This window comes from Gambusia affinis, linkage group LG23 (genome assembly GCF_019740435.1).
Source record: "Gambusia affinis linkage group LG23, SWU_Gaff_1.0, whole genome shotgun sequence".
Classification (NCBI taxonomy): Eukaryota; Metazoa; Chordata; class Actinopteri; order Cyprinodontiformes; family Poeciliidae; genus Gambusia; species Gambusia affinis.
Window position 1 is genome coordinate 16,186,507 of NC_057890.1, and position 14,317 is coordinate 16,200,823.

Here is a 14,317-nt window from a genome sequence, read left to right on the forward strand (position 1 = left end):
TGATAATCGTTTCAGTAATCAATTGATTAATCGTTTTAACCTTAAACTAAATCAAAAGATACAAATACATTTGGGTTAGGCTTTTTAAGCTAAGATTTTACTTTTTATGCTAAAAATACAAAAACGAAACACAAAAGTGTTTTCAATAACTGATTAATTGAATTGAATAGCATAAATGTTTTGGTTTGATTACTGCTCTCTGTGTTGCTCTTTCAGCAAATGGCATTTTTCTGGTCCAGTTAACAATTAATCAATTACAAAATTTGTTGGTTAGTATTTCAATTAGTCATGATTAATCACGATTAATCATTTCAGCAGCAATCCGTTTGTTCAGTTTGTTGCAAAATTGCACTTTTGCAGCCTTTCCTAATTTTTCCACATTTCTGTAGCTTCTTAAGAATGAAAATTCATCCCTCAGATTGATTTTTAATAGACATGAGATTGATTCGTCCAGGAAAATCTCCATCTCTACTACCAACTCAGACTTTTCTCAGCCGACTCTGATTGATTTCTCGGCCGTCTCTCCTTTTTTACGTGGAACGCTGGAAGTTTTTCAGGGGCCACAGCGTGTGTGTGCAGTCCTACAGGTGAGTTATTATAGACGTAGCGACGCGGCGCCCTCCTTCACCTTGAGGCTCCTGCGTCAGTCGGTTCGGAGCGGCGTAGAGGGGATGTGCGGGCGTTGCTGTCTGCGACATGATTGATGCGTGTATTTTGAGAGCATCCCCAGCAGAGCGTGCCTGGGGCCTGGAGATTGGAGCGGGAATTTGTGTGTGTGTGTGAAATTAGCTGTCAGTGCTGCTTGATACCAGTCAGTTTTCTTTCTTTTGAGTTAACCGTGTTGTTAAAATTTCAATAAATCACTGCAAAGTTTTGCAGTAGTCTGCTTTTAAACATTTAATAATAACATCGACGACATTTCTGGGTTTTAGTTGTCGCCTGGAGCCAAAGCCAAAAAAATAAAGAATATGTTGCCTTCTGGAATTACAATCATACCGGATCAGGGAAATAAAAAAAAAAAATTTATATATATATATATATATATATATATATATATATATATATATATATATTAGGGGTTGAACGACTACATATTTTTTAAGGTCGACTACATCATGATAATAGTCGAGTCGATGTCGACTAGTCATGTGACGCATAGTGACGTAGCGTAAAACCCTTCACAACTTGGAGGCTTTATTAGCTATTTTCACGGCAAATATTGACACCCCCCCCCCACACACACACACACTCCCCTTCTCCTGCTTTTACTAAGTCTATTATGGAGAATTAAAAGAGCAATAAACAGATCATTCTTCGTGAGCAGCGGGGAAAAGTTTGTTGCACAAAGTCGGGTCTGACTTTTTTTTTCTAAACACCGGCTGATGCTGATGATCTCTGGATAGTTACTACAGGAGTCAAATTATCTCACTGACTACATGGTGCTTTTGGAACATCACAAGCCAAACTTGTTATGAACGGATCCCGTTTGGTTACAGCTGAATTCAACGAAACCACCTGCTTCTCCTCCGCCCGATGCGCGGCAGGAAGCTCTGCTGACTCAGCAGATTGAACGATTTAAGATATTTTCTAGTCAACGTCAACATGATAAAAGTCGAGTCAATGTCGAGTTGACTAGTCGTTTGTGACGTCATAGCAACGCAAGACGCAAACTTTGCAGTAACGTACAGGCTTTATTACCCGTTTTCACGGAAAAATACGGCATTTACACAGAACAGCAACAAGTGAAACAACAAAACATCGGGATAGTTTATGATAAATAATAAGTTCAAAAGGAAACGCACATCTTTTAGATGGCATTACCACAGATCTTTATTTAATCAGCAACATAACATCATAATGTATTAGTTAGATCGTCGTGACAAAGACACTCGGGAGCGGCTAAGTGACATCCTTAGCGGGAAGGGGGCGAGATTTAGACGGCTCGTGTTTTGTAGTCGACTGCAGCTGCAACTCCATCTCCTTTTAAAAACACTGTAAAACCACAAATATGCATCCATCTACATATCATTTAAACTAATGTATTAACTTATTTTTCTTGTGTCTTGTGACGTATACTGTCCTGTCAGATCAGCACAGGCTGTCACCACCGGCAATCACATGACTGCGACTAGTCGACATGAAATGTAAAAACTCGCGAGACGTCCTAGAGTCGACTAGTCGACTAATTGGTTCAACCCCTAATATATATATATATATTTCTGATGAATTTATCAGCATCAAAGATTTTGTTTTGGATCAATCATTTTCTCATTAACCAGATATTTTCTTACAAATATCTTAAGATTACACATTACAGAAAAAGATTAGAGCAAAAATAAAATATAAACAGATGAAATTCAGACTTTTCTTCAAAAAAATTTTCTCAGGATTTTGACTTTAATTTCTGAATTTGTATTTTTTTTCAGAATTCTGACTTTTTTTTAATTTTTATTTCGAAATTCCAAATTTTAACTTTAATCTCAATATCTTACTTGAATTTCAGATTTTGCTTTTTTTCTCAAAATTCTGACTTTTTTAAATTACATTTTCCCCCCTCAGAATCCAAATTGTTTTAATTATTTACGCACCATCAGGCAAATCTTGTCTAAAAACTGAAATCTTCCAAACGTTGTGGATAAAATGAAGCTTTCCAAATCCTGTAGAGAGGAAGAAACAGATTTGTGAATATTTTCATACACTAACTCCATAATTGAAAGATGTTTGGTTATTTATTTGGATTTTGACATATGATGACACGGAATTATAATTTAAAGTCAAAATTCTGAAAAAATAAAGTCATAATCCGGCTTACGAATTGTTAAAATCTGGCGATACTTGAATTTCTGCTCTGTTAAGGCAGTAATTGACTTTTCTGTTGTCCAGATGTGAAAAGTTGGAAAATGTTTGGTTAGACCAAAAAAATAGGATGAATTCCTCACATATTCCAGCATATTGGAAACAGAACAAAACACAGTGGACCATTTATTGGAAATGCAGCTAAAGTTTCCACCTTTTGTCCTTCTCTGTTAATGCATTGCTACATTTCTTGGTTTCCAGATGAAGGCAGAATAAATCTGCTGCGTTTTGGGCTCGGTGCTTTTTAAACCACCTCTTTTTTCTCAGCCCTGCTCACCCCTTCAGCCAAACTGAAGGTGTTAAATTGGCGGCAGGTGAGGTTTTCTCTGCCGGGTCATTTTCATCCGTCAGTAAACTCAGTGAGGTTCAGAGAATATCACGTCTGACGGCCGGAGAGCGTCGCTCAAAGCGCTCAGCATCTCTCTTAACTCTGACTTTCATTATAACCGACAGGCTTTCATGTCAAAATATGAAGAATTTCTTCATTTATTTGTTCTTAAGTTCCATAAACTAGAAGTAATTATAATCTTAGCCTACAATAATTCACTTAAGAGTGATGTCTACATCTTACATGTAGATGATATCTCATCCTAAAGCCTTAAAAGTGACCTATTGCACTTCCTTAAACATGTTATGGCCTATATAAAACATTCTTTACATTTTTCTGTAAATTCATTCTTAGATAATGAGATTTTAGCCTGTTCAGTTCAACATTTGCTCAATGTTTACTCTCTCATATGAAAACAGCTGCAAACAGATGCACAATTATACAGCCGTACATCTTTGAAAAGCAGAAGTGGAGCCTCCTGCACAACCATCAAGAATGCAACAAGTGGTTTCTGGATAGTAAATCAACAACAAAACACTTTTTTCTTCTTTTTTTTTTCTCCTTTCCAGCAGCCATTGTACAGCGGTAAAACCAGCTGACCAAACATGTCGGAGCTGTGTTTGGTTGCTAGGTAACGGAGCATTGCCCGTAAAATGTGACTCAGTTGGCAGGTTTTTGAAACGGCTTATTTTCCAGACACCAAGAGTTTTTTTAAGCACTTAAGCTGGTTTTAGAAACAGGAGAGACCAAAAAAAGAAGCATAAAAACATGTGAAATGTGAATTTTGCTTTGTAAATTCCCTTTAAACATTTCTAAAACATAAATTACCTGTGAATGATTGTAAAATATAAGAGTACATCTTTCTGCAAACACCAGGCTTTCGTTATTTTGAGGATGGCGGCAGATTAATTCACAAAAGATCAGGATAAATTAATTTCTCTCTGTAGTATCTGCAAATAATACCCTTAATTTATCCAGTGAGATGTGCACAGCTGCACTTTTTATTATCGCCAGATTAATTTTGTTGTATGAAATGCGTCACATTTTTTATTTTTTACTCAGTGGTGTTTGTTGTTCACTCTAAGGCAGCTGAATTATTCCCAGCTCTTAATATTAAAAGCAATCAGATGAAAAAATGAGGAGGATGTTGTTAAAAATCCACAGGAAAGACGATGTTTAGTGGGAATTTATGCAAACGAAGGAGTCATGAAGACATAAAAACAAAATTACATAAATCTCAGGCCTCTGTTATTGAAAAATAAAACTCTAATGAAAACATTTAAATAAGTGGACCTGCAGAAAGGAAACGGCAGTTATTATGTTTTAATAAGATAAAATAAAAATGACCTGCAGCAACCAATAGTAGTAAAACCTGCATAAAAAAGCCTTAAAAATAAATTCCTGTTGCTACAGTTTTTTTTTGTTTTTTTTTAAAGAACAATAAGGCCTTTAGGAGTAGAGAAACCTAAAGTCAGCAGCTGAGAGAAGAGCCCATTAAAATTACAGATACTGCACTGCAAAAACACAAAATCTCACCAAGTGTTTTGGTCGAGTTTCCAGTGTAAATATCTTAGTTTTCTCTTTTTTCTACTAAACTAACTTACTGGTAACTTTCAGCAAGAAAGCCAATAATTCCTTAATGTTGATTTAAAAATTACTAGTTCCACTGGTAGAACTAGTAATTCTACCAGTGAAGTCATTTTACAGATGGTCCCTGTGGAAAATTTCTCGTCAAGTTAAATTTACTGGTAACTTTCAGCAAGAAAGCCACCCACTTACAACATGGGTGTCCAAAAGTGTGGCGCGTGGCCCTTTTGTGGCCCTTTCCCTGATTTTGTGCGGCCCCATACTATAATTAAAAAATGATGCAAATTTGGCCTTTAGATGCAGATAAATTGTTACCAACATAATTTTCTTACTCAGGACAAGGTAAAGTAAAATAAAGTATTTGTGTTTTTACAGCTACGTTTTAACAGAAAGTAAAATTAAGTTTATCCAGAAAGTTTTACTGAACAGCTACACTGAAATCGGCTGCTCTTCTTTATTAAACTTGACTTAATATAAGAAACGTTCTGGGAGAAAGTGACCCAAATTCTGTTCTTATTAATTTAAATAAATTTATTCAATCAAGCCCAAAATAAACTTTTTCAACACAGCAAACATGTAAAAGTAAAGTTGTAAATTTCTGCCAAAAGAAAATAAGAAAATTGGCTAGAATAAAAAATTTATTTTAGTTTAAGATTAGAAATTTTACATTGACCATAATGTACACTCGTAAAAATCACTTTTGAGTTTTTTATTTTATTTTATTTTTTTACATTTTTCACTTATGAGTGAAATAATCTGCCAGTAGAATTTGTATTTTTGCATCTACATTAAGAAATTATTGACTTAAAACAAGCTCCTTTATCTTGCTGAAGTTACTTGTAAGTTAGTTTTGTCTTATTTTATGTCTACTAAGATATTTGCACTAGAAAATAGACGAAAATACTTGGTAGATTTGGTGTTTTTGCAGTGTTCAGAGCTACACTGACTAGATTTTTGCCTTTGTTGGCAAGAATAATTTCCCTCTCTTCCGTCCAGAGTAAAGTTCTTCTCCTGCATGAATTGAATTCAAAGGTGCACCAACCAGCGAGATGTGACTCGAATTTTGGTGACTAAGGAAAGGTCTGCAGGCGGTGAAAACGTTTCAGTTCAGCGTCTTTGCTTTTCAAAGCTGGAAGAAATGAAGAAAGACCCTGCAGACTCTGAAGGCTGTGTGGTTTGTCACACTCGAGTCCAAATTAGGAAAAGGAGAATAAAAACCTTTGAGCATGTAGCTCAACTTCAAAGACGGTCTCTCTCTGAGTCCATTTATTACGGGGAAATATGAAGGAAAGATTGAGGAGGAGGGGATGGTACAACGCCCCCTGGTGGCAGGAAGATGTCTGCAGGTTAAACGTTTTAACTTGACTAGAAATTTTCCACAGGGACCATCTGTAAAATGACTTCAAATTCTGGTTTTAAACAATTTCAGACAAAAATATAATCCTTTAATTGCTAGCACAAACACTGTAACGTCCTTCTGAATAACTAACCAAAGTCTTCTGTCAGAGGCTTTAATAGGAGTGCTGTAAGACATACTGCTACAGCCAATATTATATTTACTCTTTGAAGACGCATTTCATTTCTATTTTGGATTTATAAAGAATGTTTGAATTATTTTTGATTATTTTCAATGTGCTCTATTGAAAAAACTTAACAAAAAGGTGAACTTGCAAAAACACAAAATTTTATTAAGTAAACTTTGGTTTAGGTTTTAGTCCAAATAAATTAGGTCACTTGAAATAAGACAAAACTAACATAAAAGCAATTTTACAGCGAGATATAGCAGCTTGGATTAAATAAACAGTTTCTTAATATTGGTGAAATAATTCTAGTTCCACTCTTAATGTGACATTTTTTCCATAACTTAAACAATCTGCCTGTGGAACTATTACTTTTTAATCAATATTTATGATTTATTGACTTTAAAAAAGCTGAAATGTTACTTATTTCAAGTGAAGACTAGAAAATAAACCAAAAATACTTAAGATTTTGTGATTTTGCTGAGAATTTTTTGTAATTAATTAGATTTTTTTATATGGTACTCCTTAATGCAACCAAATACATTTCTTGCCCTGTATTGTCTTATTTCATATATTTGAACTTGTTTGACTAGATAAATAATAAATGTTACCTGAAATCCATCTTTATAAATCTTATCTTGGTAACTTGGAAAATATTAATTTATTCGAGCCATATTTGATCAAAAACCTTAGCAGATGCTTTTACACTTACATTCATTTATTGATTCTTTTTATAGGTTTATTTAGATTTCTTTTTTTGTGAGCTCTAATCAACATCTTTAAACATGTACCAACACTTTTCTGTCTTCTCCTCCCTTTTAGCATTCCGAAATTGTACCCAATTATTTTAACGGCTTATTAAAACAAACATGTCAAAGAAGTGAGAGTAGAAATCAAGTCGTAACAAACCGCAGACTCTTTAACGGCCGTGTCGTGTCTCTCTGCTGCTGAAATTCGAGCCATTTGTGGCCCCCTGCTGTTTCCTGTGGACGTTTGGATGGATAAGCGTTTCATTAGAAAGCCGCTGAGCTGCATGACGTCCCTTTGATCTGCTGCACTCGTGTGTGTGTGTGTGTGTGTGTGTGTGTGTGTGTGTCTTTATGTGTGTGTCTATGTGTCCCACATGTGAATGATTTTGTGTGGAAGGACTTCCATAATCTGTATGCATGTGCACATGTACGTTGCGGCCTGTAAACGGTGAAATCAGTTATTAATGTTTAATAACTGGAGATGAGGTCATAAAATAGTGAAACATTCTAGTGATTTTTGACTAACTGTAGGTTGCTCAGGGGACTGGTTAAAAGGTGATTTTCTGTTTTTTTTTTTTTTATATATACTTACTTTACTTATTGGATTTGGTCAGATGTTTTTAATTAACTACCAGTTGGTGTTATTTTTACACCACCTCAGTTGTGCTTGGTTGCTGTATCTTCGTCACTGTGTGTATAAAACCATTTAAGATCCTAAAATAGGACCAGTGATTATTTTTGGTTAATGTTTTAAGGCTCATTAAAAATTCAGCATGTTTGTTTATTTGTTGTTTTTGACACATTTTTAAAAAGCAATTGTTAATTGTTAATATCATTTGTATAATTTGGTCTGTATGCAGTTTTATGGTGTCCATTAGTTTTTTTAATTTAATTTTTCCTTTGATTTTTGAGTTTGTTGTCTCCCAAACTTTGAAAACTCCTGAATTTTTGTGTTCTGATTGTGTGATGAATCATATATTAAACCTTAAAGGGAACCTATTATGCTTAAAACAAAAATCCTAGCCATTCTTGCCAATAAGATAATGTATTTTGGTGTTTGTAAGAATGATCCATTTCAAAAACTTCCGGAATGTAAAGCCACAAATCAGCAGGCTCTGCCCAGCTTGTTACCTAGCAACCCCAGTGGAATTCTGCCCGTTACCTAGCAACCCAAGCTGAGCTCCCGCAGTTTTGACCACCTGGTTCTTTAAGTTAGAATTAAAAAGTACTTTATTGATCCCAAAGACAAATTACGTGTTGTAACTCAAATTCTTCAGAGACGTATTGTAGATGGTTGTAGTTGTTGTTGCAGCCATTTTCTCATGCGAGTGAAAATGTTGGCTAAATAACAGCTTATTTGGATTTAAAGTGACAAGAGGTTCAAAGTTGGTTGAACTAAGCAGACTAAAAACTCTTTGAGGATTTTTTGTGCAAAAAATGTAATCAACGTGTCTTGTATCGCCCATAGACCTACACCAACCTGTACAGGTCACCTTTAAATATGTTGGTTTCCAGCTTGTAGCTCATTTTCGACATGTTATGATTGCTGTCGCTTGGAGGAAGCATTGTGGAACAGTGGTGATCATGTTGAATCACCACTGATTCACCATCAGTGATGCTCAGCCTGTCTTTGGCTGCATTTACACAGAGCCTGTTGCTGTCATGGAAACCAAATTCATTTGAGTTGTCACTTGTCTTAGAAGTCTCCTGTCATCAGATGCTAGGCGTAAAATATAAATATAGAAGACATGCAGGAAACAGATGCTACGGATAACAGATTGCTTTCCCATAGTTGGGCACATTGGGTTCCGGTTTGTAGCTTTCAAAGTCCAGTGTTTGAAAAAATGTCATGATGATGGGGATTTTTGTCCATATGTTAGTCAACTTTTCTTTTAAAAGCAGCAGTTGTCAAAAGGGAAGTGCAAATCTAATGGCTTTCATGTACAGTTCATAGCTGCAACCCGTTTTCAGTTCTAGAGTTTAATGTTTCCACAGAAACTGTAAATATTCTCCAGTTTATGCCTTGGGGATTTAACACCCTCAGGTTTTGTGCCTGTCCAAAAAGAAACTCTTGTGACTCTTTTCAAAGTTTCCCCATCAAAATACAAGATTTGCAACCCAGAGGAGATGCAGGACATACATAATTTATGGGTTTAAATTCAGCCACCATCAATATTAGGAGCGTTTTCTGTTTAGAGATGCATTTGATGAACAGCATAAAAGAGCCACTGGCCTCTTTAAATCAATGAATGCAACATGTTGAGGCTCTATTTTTATTATTATTGATCTTCATAGTCCCAATCCATGAATAATTGGTGTACATTTTGTATTTTAACGAAACAATTTTAAAATATGAGAAATCAGTTGGTTTTATTAGAAAGGAATCAGCCTTATCTATTGAAAAATCAACCTGATGGAGGACAGGGAATCAGCAGATCCTTCAAATTTTTTAATCCTTAAATGTACAAAAGAATTGAAGGCGTTTAAATGTCTTAAATTAATTTTAATAAATGTAGGTTGACCTGAAATACATTAACCACAGGTGTTAAGACTGTATTCCTTTCTGTGACTTGAGGTGGTTGAGGCTACTATTATACCATTGCTAGCTAGCTGACTTTTGAGACTACCACTAACTGGCTGGTAATGTACCCTTGCCGGCTGGTGGCTAAGGCTACCACTAATTAGCTGCTAATATAATTTTGCTAGCTAGCTTTTTAACAACTACCATGGGTAAGTGTAAATTTATTGGCAGTTGGTTGTTTGACGTTCATCTGTGCAGAAAAGCTTTGCACTACAACAATGTGAAATATGCCATTTTATTTTGTACATTTCTGTCACAAAGTGTTAAACTTCGTTCATAATGGCCTTATAAAGCATTAAATTTGTATTTTTATCAGACATTATAAAAAAATTTTTTTGTATATTTATGAGTTTTAGTTTAAAATTGATTAAAATTTATTCACAAACATCCAGCTTCAAACCAGATGTCTCTTTATTAAAACAAGGCAGTATTTACAGTCAATATGCTGATATGTGATAACAGAATGAACAAAAACCTTCATCATTGTTTTCTCTGTGTTGTGTCTTTTCTTCCCAGAGCTTCCTTATGGGTGGGAGAAAATCGATGACCCCATTTATGGCAGCTACTACGTCGAGTAAGTTTAGTGCATCTTTAATATTGCCTTTGATTTTCCTGCGTAGCTTGTTGGTGCAGTATTAATCATGTTTATTATGAGTAGTTCACAGTAGGAAATTCTCCATTTATGCTCCTGCAGGCTTTGAAGGAAGTTTATTAGCCAGTCTGTGCCTTGGTTTTTCTATTAGCCGGTGTCTGATACGGTCTTGGTTCTTGTATTTATTAATAGATGAACTCAGGAGCAAGAATTTTCACTGGTGTGTCTCAGACTAACTGCTGCAGTGTCTCTCCTCTCTGTTAGGGGGTTCCACTCTTTACAGCTTCAGTATTTTTGGAAAATCACAAGGATATACCTGGGTTAAATAAATAATAATAAAAAAAACAGTAACAGAATGCAACTTTTACATACTTTACCTTGTTATTGTTTTGTTTTGTCATAATCTAAAAGACACTGCACGCTTCTTTAACTCAAAGCATTGTAAAACTGTTACATAATTAGTACTTTGATAATGAGGCGTTCATTAAAAGTTAAGTAGCGAGGAGATGAATTGTGCCTGCGTGTGTGTTGGCACACAATGAAGTCTCATAAAGTCAGGGAAATATTTAATGATGACTAATTACCCCATGCTGGCAAATTACACTACTTGTAGTCGACAATTTAAACTAAATTTAAAGTTTCCTTGATTATTATCAAGTAATTTGATGAATTGAATATTGGAAAAAAGCCCAGAGTCAATTGTTTGGTTTTTAAATCTGCAAAACTTTTCTACAACTATTACAAAATGACTACCAGCCATTTAATTAATCATTATAACAATCTACAGCTAATGGTTTATCACACAGTGTGTCCGTGTATCCTTAAAAATATTATATTTATGTTTCTAAAATGAAAACATTAAGTCTTAAATTTATGTATTCAAAAATAAAGCCCTAAAAAGTCTTAAATTCATGTATCTCAAGATAAGGCCTTAAAATGTCTTAATTTATTTTATTTTATTTTATTTTGGCCTGAAATAGCACTAATTACAAGCCTTCGATTTTGTCGTATGTAATATGTATTTATTTTCTCACTGGACTTTTCTTTTTGGCAAAAGGTTGAGTTTTTTGTGTTATCATGAGTAACTGCAAAATACAGATGGCAACAGAAGACGGGCAAGTTAACTGTGATCACATAGTGGTATTTAACATGAATTCAATCATTAATCTACATAACTAATCTAATTTTTAACATAAATAACAATTAATATAGATTTTTAGAAGTGTATGTTAGTACATTTTACCATAAAACGTACTAACATACATAAATAAACTAACCTAAACAAACTACTGAGCAAATAGCTCCCAATAAACAGTTGACAGCAATTAATAGTTGTGAAATTAAACACAGCTAAAATGCTCAACAGTAATTATAACAGTTAAAAAATATGTACAAAACATAAAATGTGTGTAATTACATTTGTCCATATGAAAAAATATAATACTTGGTTTAGAAAACAATCTTGTAAAGAAAACAATCCTAACCATGCCACGGTTGCCAACGACAACAGAAAAAGGGGAGGAACCGGCAATTACTGGTTACTACGGTAACGACCAACTGCCAAGAGCAGCAGAACAGAACTAAACACAACTAAATAAATAAAAAAATGTCAGGAGAAAATTATATTTTGATTAAACAAAATGTCTTTGGAGAGTAAATAAGCAAAATTGGACAAAGTTCACATGTTACCTTGCTACACATGAATATAAAGAATATATTATACATTTGGTGCGATAACTTTTCATTTTCATAACCGATAAGTTCTCAAAAGCCTTAAGTTTGATTTGGTGAAACCCTGATTTACGCCCAGAGGGACGCAGTGAAATCTGAATTATATCCTTCTTTCTTTTCTTTTATCGCTCTAGTCATATAAATAGAAGAACCCAGTTTGAGAACCCGGTTCTGGAGGCGAAGAGAAGACTCCAGCAGCAGCAGCAGATGCAAAGTCAGGGTCTGTCCTCACTGCCCCTGCCCGCTATCTACAGAGGTAAGACTGTAAAGATGATATTCTCTCTTAAATGTAAAATATTTATGCAATTAAAGCCAGTAGTCCCACCTGTGGATTTATTTAAGCTAAGACCTCAATTTCATCGTTTTCTTGCGTCATCAGAAAACTTCTAAATGCCTGAAGGAGCCGCCCGCGTTCCTCTGCTCAAATAATTATTTGCAAGTATAAACATCATGCAAATGTTCAGCAAACATTTTGTTCAGGAAGGAGGAAGGTTCTGTGTCCCGGAGTTGAACATGTTTTTGTGTAAAACATCCAACTCAACTAGGACTGAAACGATTAGTTGTGATTAATTGATTATTAGATAATTATTAGCTGGAGTTTACACTCTGAAAAAAAATGTATGTTTGTGAATATGTTCTACCCAAAACTAAAATAATCATTAGTTGCTGCCCAAAACTCAACTCCAAAAGTCAGTTCCACCAAATGCTGAGGAAATATATGAAAATGTATCGTTTTAAAGACAGTAATGAGAAAATCTATTTTATGATTCTGGCATTTAGCAAGCAGAAAGTAAACCTGTAAATGTTTGCTCTGACTTAACATCTGAGAAATGAAGCACATCTCTCTTTTTATGCAGTTAAAAACTGTTTTCAACTGTTACAAGGACAGGCAGTTATCTGATTTTTATTACAAAATATTACCTTTCAAAGATTGAATTTTATCGTCTTTGCATTTCTAAAGGTCTCTAATTCATTTGTTAAAGTGTTATTGACTTTTGAGCTTTCCTTTTAGCATTGCAGTGCCATTTTTGCACACTTATCATTGGCATTTCGGTTTATAATGATTTATTTTCATCTTTATCCAGAGTGGAATGGTTATGCAACAAATACATTTAAAAATATGTATGTTATGTATTTTCTCTAATCCACACAGGCTCAAGTAAATGTATAAACATACAATTGCCCTCACCAATTCTGGATTGGATTTGTCTGATCAGAATTGGTAGAGTTTAAATTAATTGGTCCCATTTTTCTCTTTTGAACCCACAGATTCTCAGTATAGTTAAAGGTCAAAGCTTTTAAAAAGCATTTATACATTTGCCATTTTAATTTTTAATTATTTATGCACCTTTGCTTTTTCTGTAATCTTTAAACCCACAACTGTATCAAAGTTTTAACCAGTTAGCTGTTTATTTCTTATTCTATCAGCTTCTCTACTGCATTAATAACATTAGAAGCCCCACAGAATGATGCATAAGTGGAACAGTTTTCTTGCAAGCTTGTTTATGAGCTTGAAATGTCTAAAATTTGCTAGAGAGACCTAAAAAAAATTCTAGAAAAAGCTTGGAAATATCTGTCATTAAAAACTCGAAAATTTGTTGAAAAATGTAATGTAAAAAAAACAAAAAACTTTTGTAACTTAGGTCATGCTACAATTTCTGCTTTTTTTCTATTTAAAAAAACTTTTTTTTCTTTTTCTCCGTTCGTCGTAGAGATGTGTTGGGATTAGGGATTTAAACAATTAATATACTTATGGTTAATTGTCGACTAATGATTTACTAGATTAAAATTATTTCCATTACGTCCGTTTACGCCTCATTATGGTGTTGTAGTTTGGCCGCCAACCAGCAGAGGGCGCCGCCGAGCATCTTTAAGCGGAGCCAGTAACAGAAAGAAAGATAGCGGCGGGGATATGTCTGAAAGGGAAAGATAAACGGTCCAAACAGTCCCGTGTGGGATGGAAAATTTACTTTACGCGGTTTTGTTTTGAAATATAAATACTCTACAAGCTCCTTAAGTTGTTTTGAAATGTAGACACTCGACAAGTTCTTTTAGTTTCACCTTAATAGCGCTCATTTAGCTGAGCTGCATGACGGAGCAGCGACAACTCCTCATTTAGAAATGATTGATGTGCTACGAAGGAGGCTTTTGTGAAGTTCTAGCGAAGTTTTAAGATTATTTTGCATACACAGACTTCTGTATGAACATCTCTCTGTCCATTTGGAATTAAGTGTTTAACATATTATTATTTTCATCTTTTATTTTTCTACTCAGCAACTTATGAAGTTTTAGGTTATGTTTTATAAATACGTCTAAGTTTAATAATGTGAGAAAATAAATTTTCTGTTTATTCAACCAGTATTTAATACAGCT

At 34.5% G+C, this 14,317-nt stretch overlaps 1 protein-coding gene across 14 annotated transcripts in view; it reads left to right on the plus strand.

Annotated features, from left to right (window-relative positions):
* magi2a (membrane associated guanylate kinase, WW and PDZ domain containing 2a) overlaps window positions 1-14,317 on the plus strand; it is a 285,915-nt gene that overhangs the window by 210,662 nt on the left and 60,936 nt on the right. For all 14 annotated transcript variants that reach the window (XM_044108683.1, XM_044108686.1, XM_044108687.1 and 11 more), the window contains 2 exons: window positions 10,138-10,195; window positions 12,079-12,200. In XM_044108683.1, the coding sequence (XP_043964618.1) occupies window positions 10,138-10,195; window positions 12,079-12,200 (180 nt within the window). The remainder of the gene's footprint in view (window positions 1-10,137; window positions 10,196-12,078; window positions 12,201-14,317) is intronic.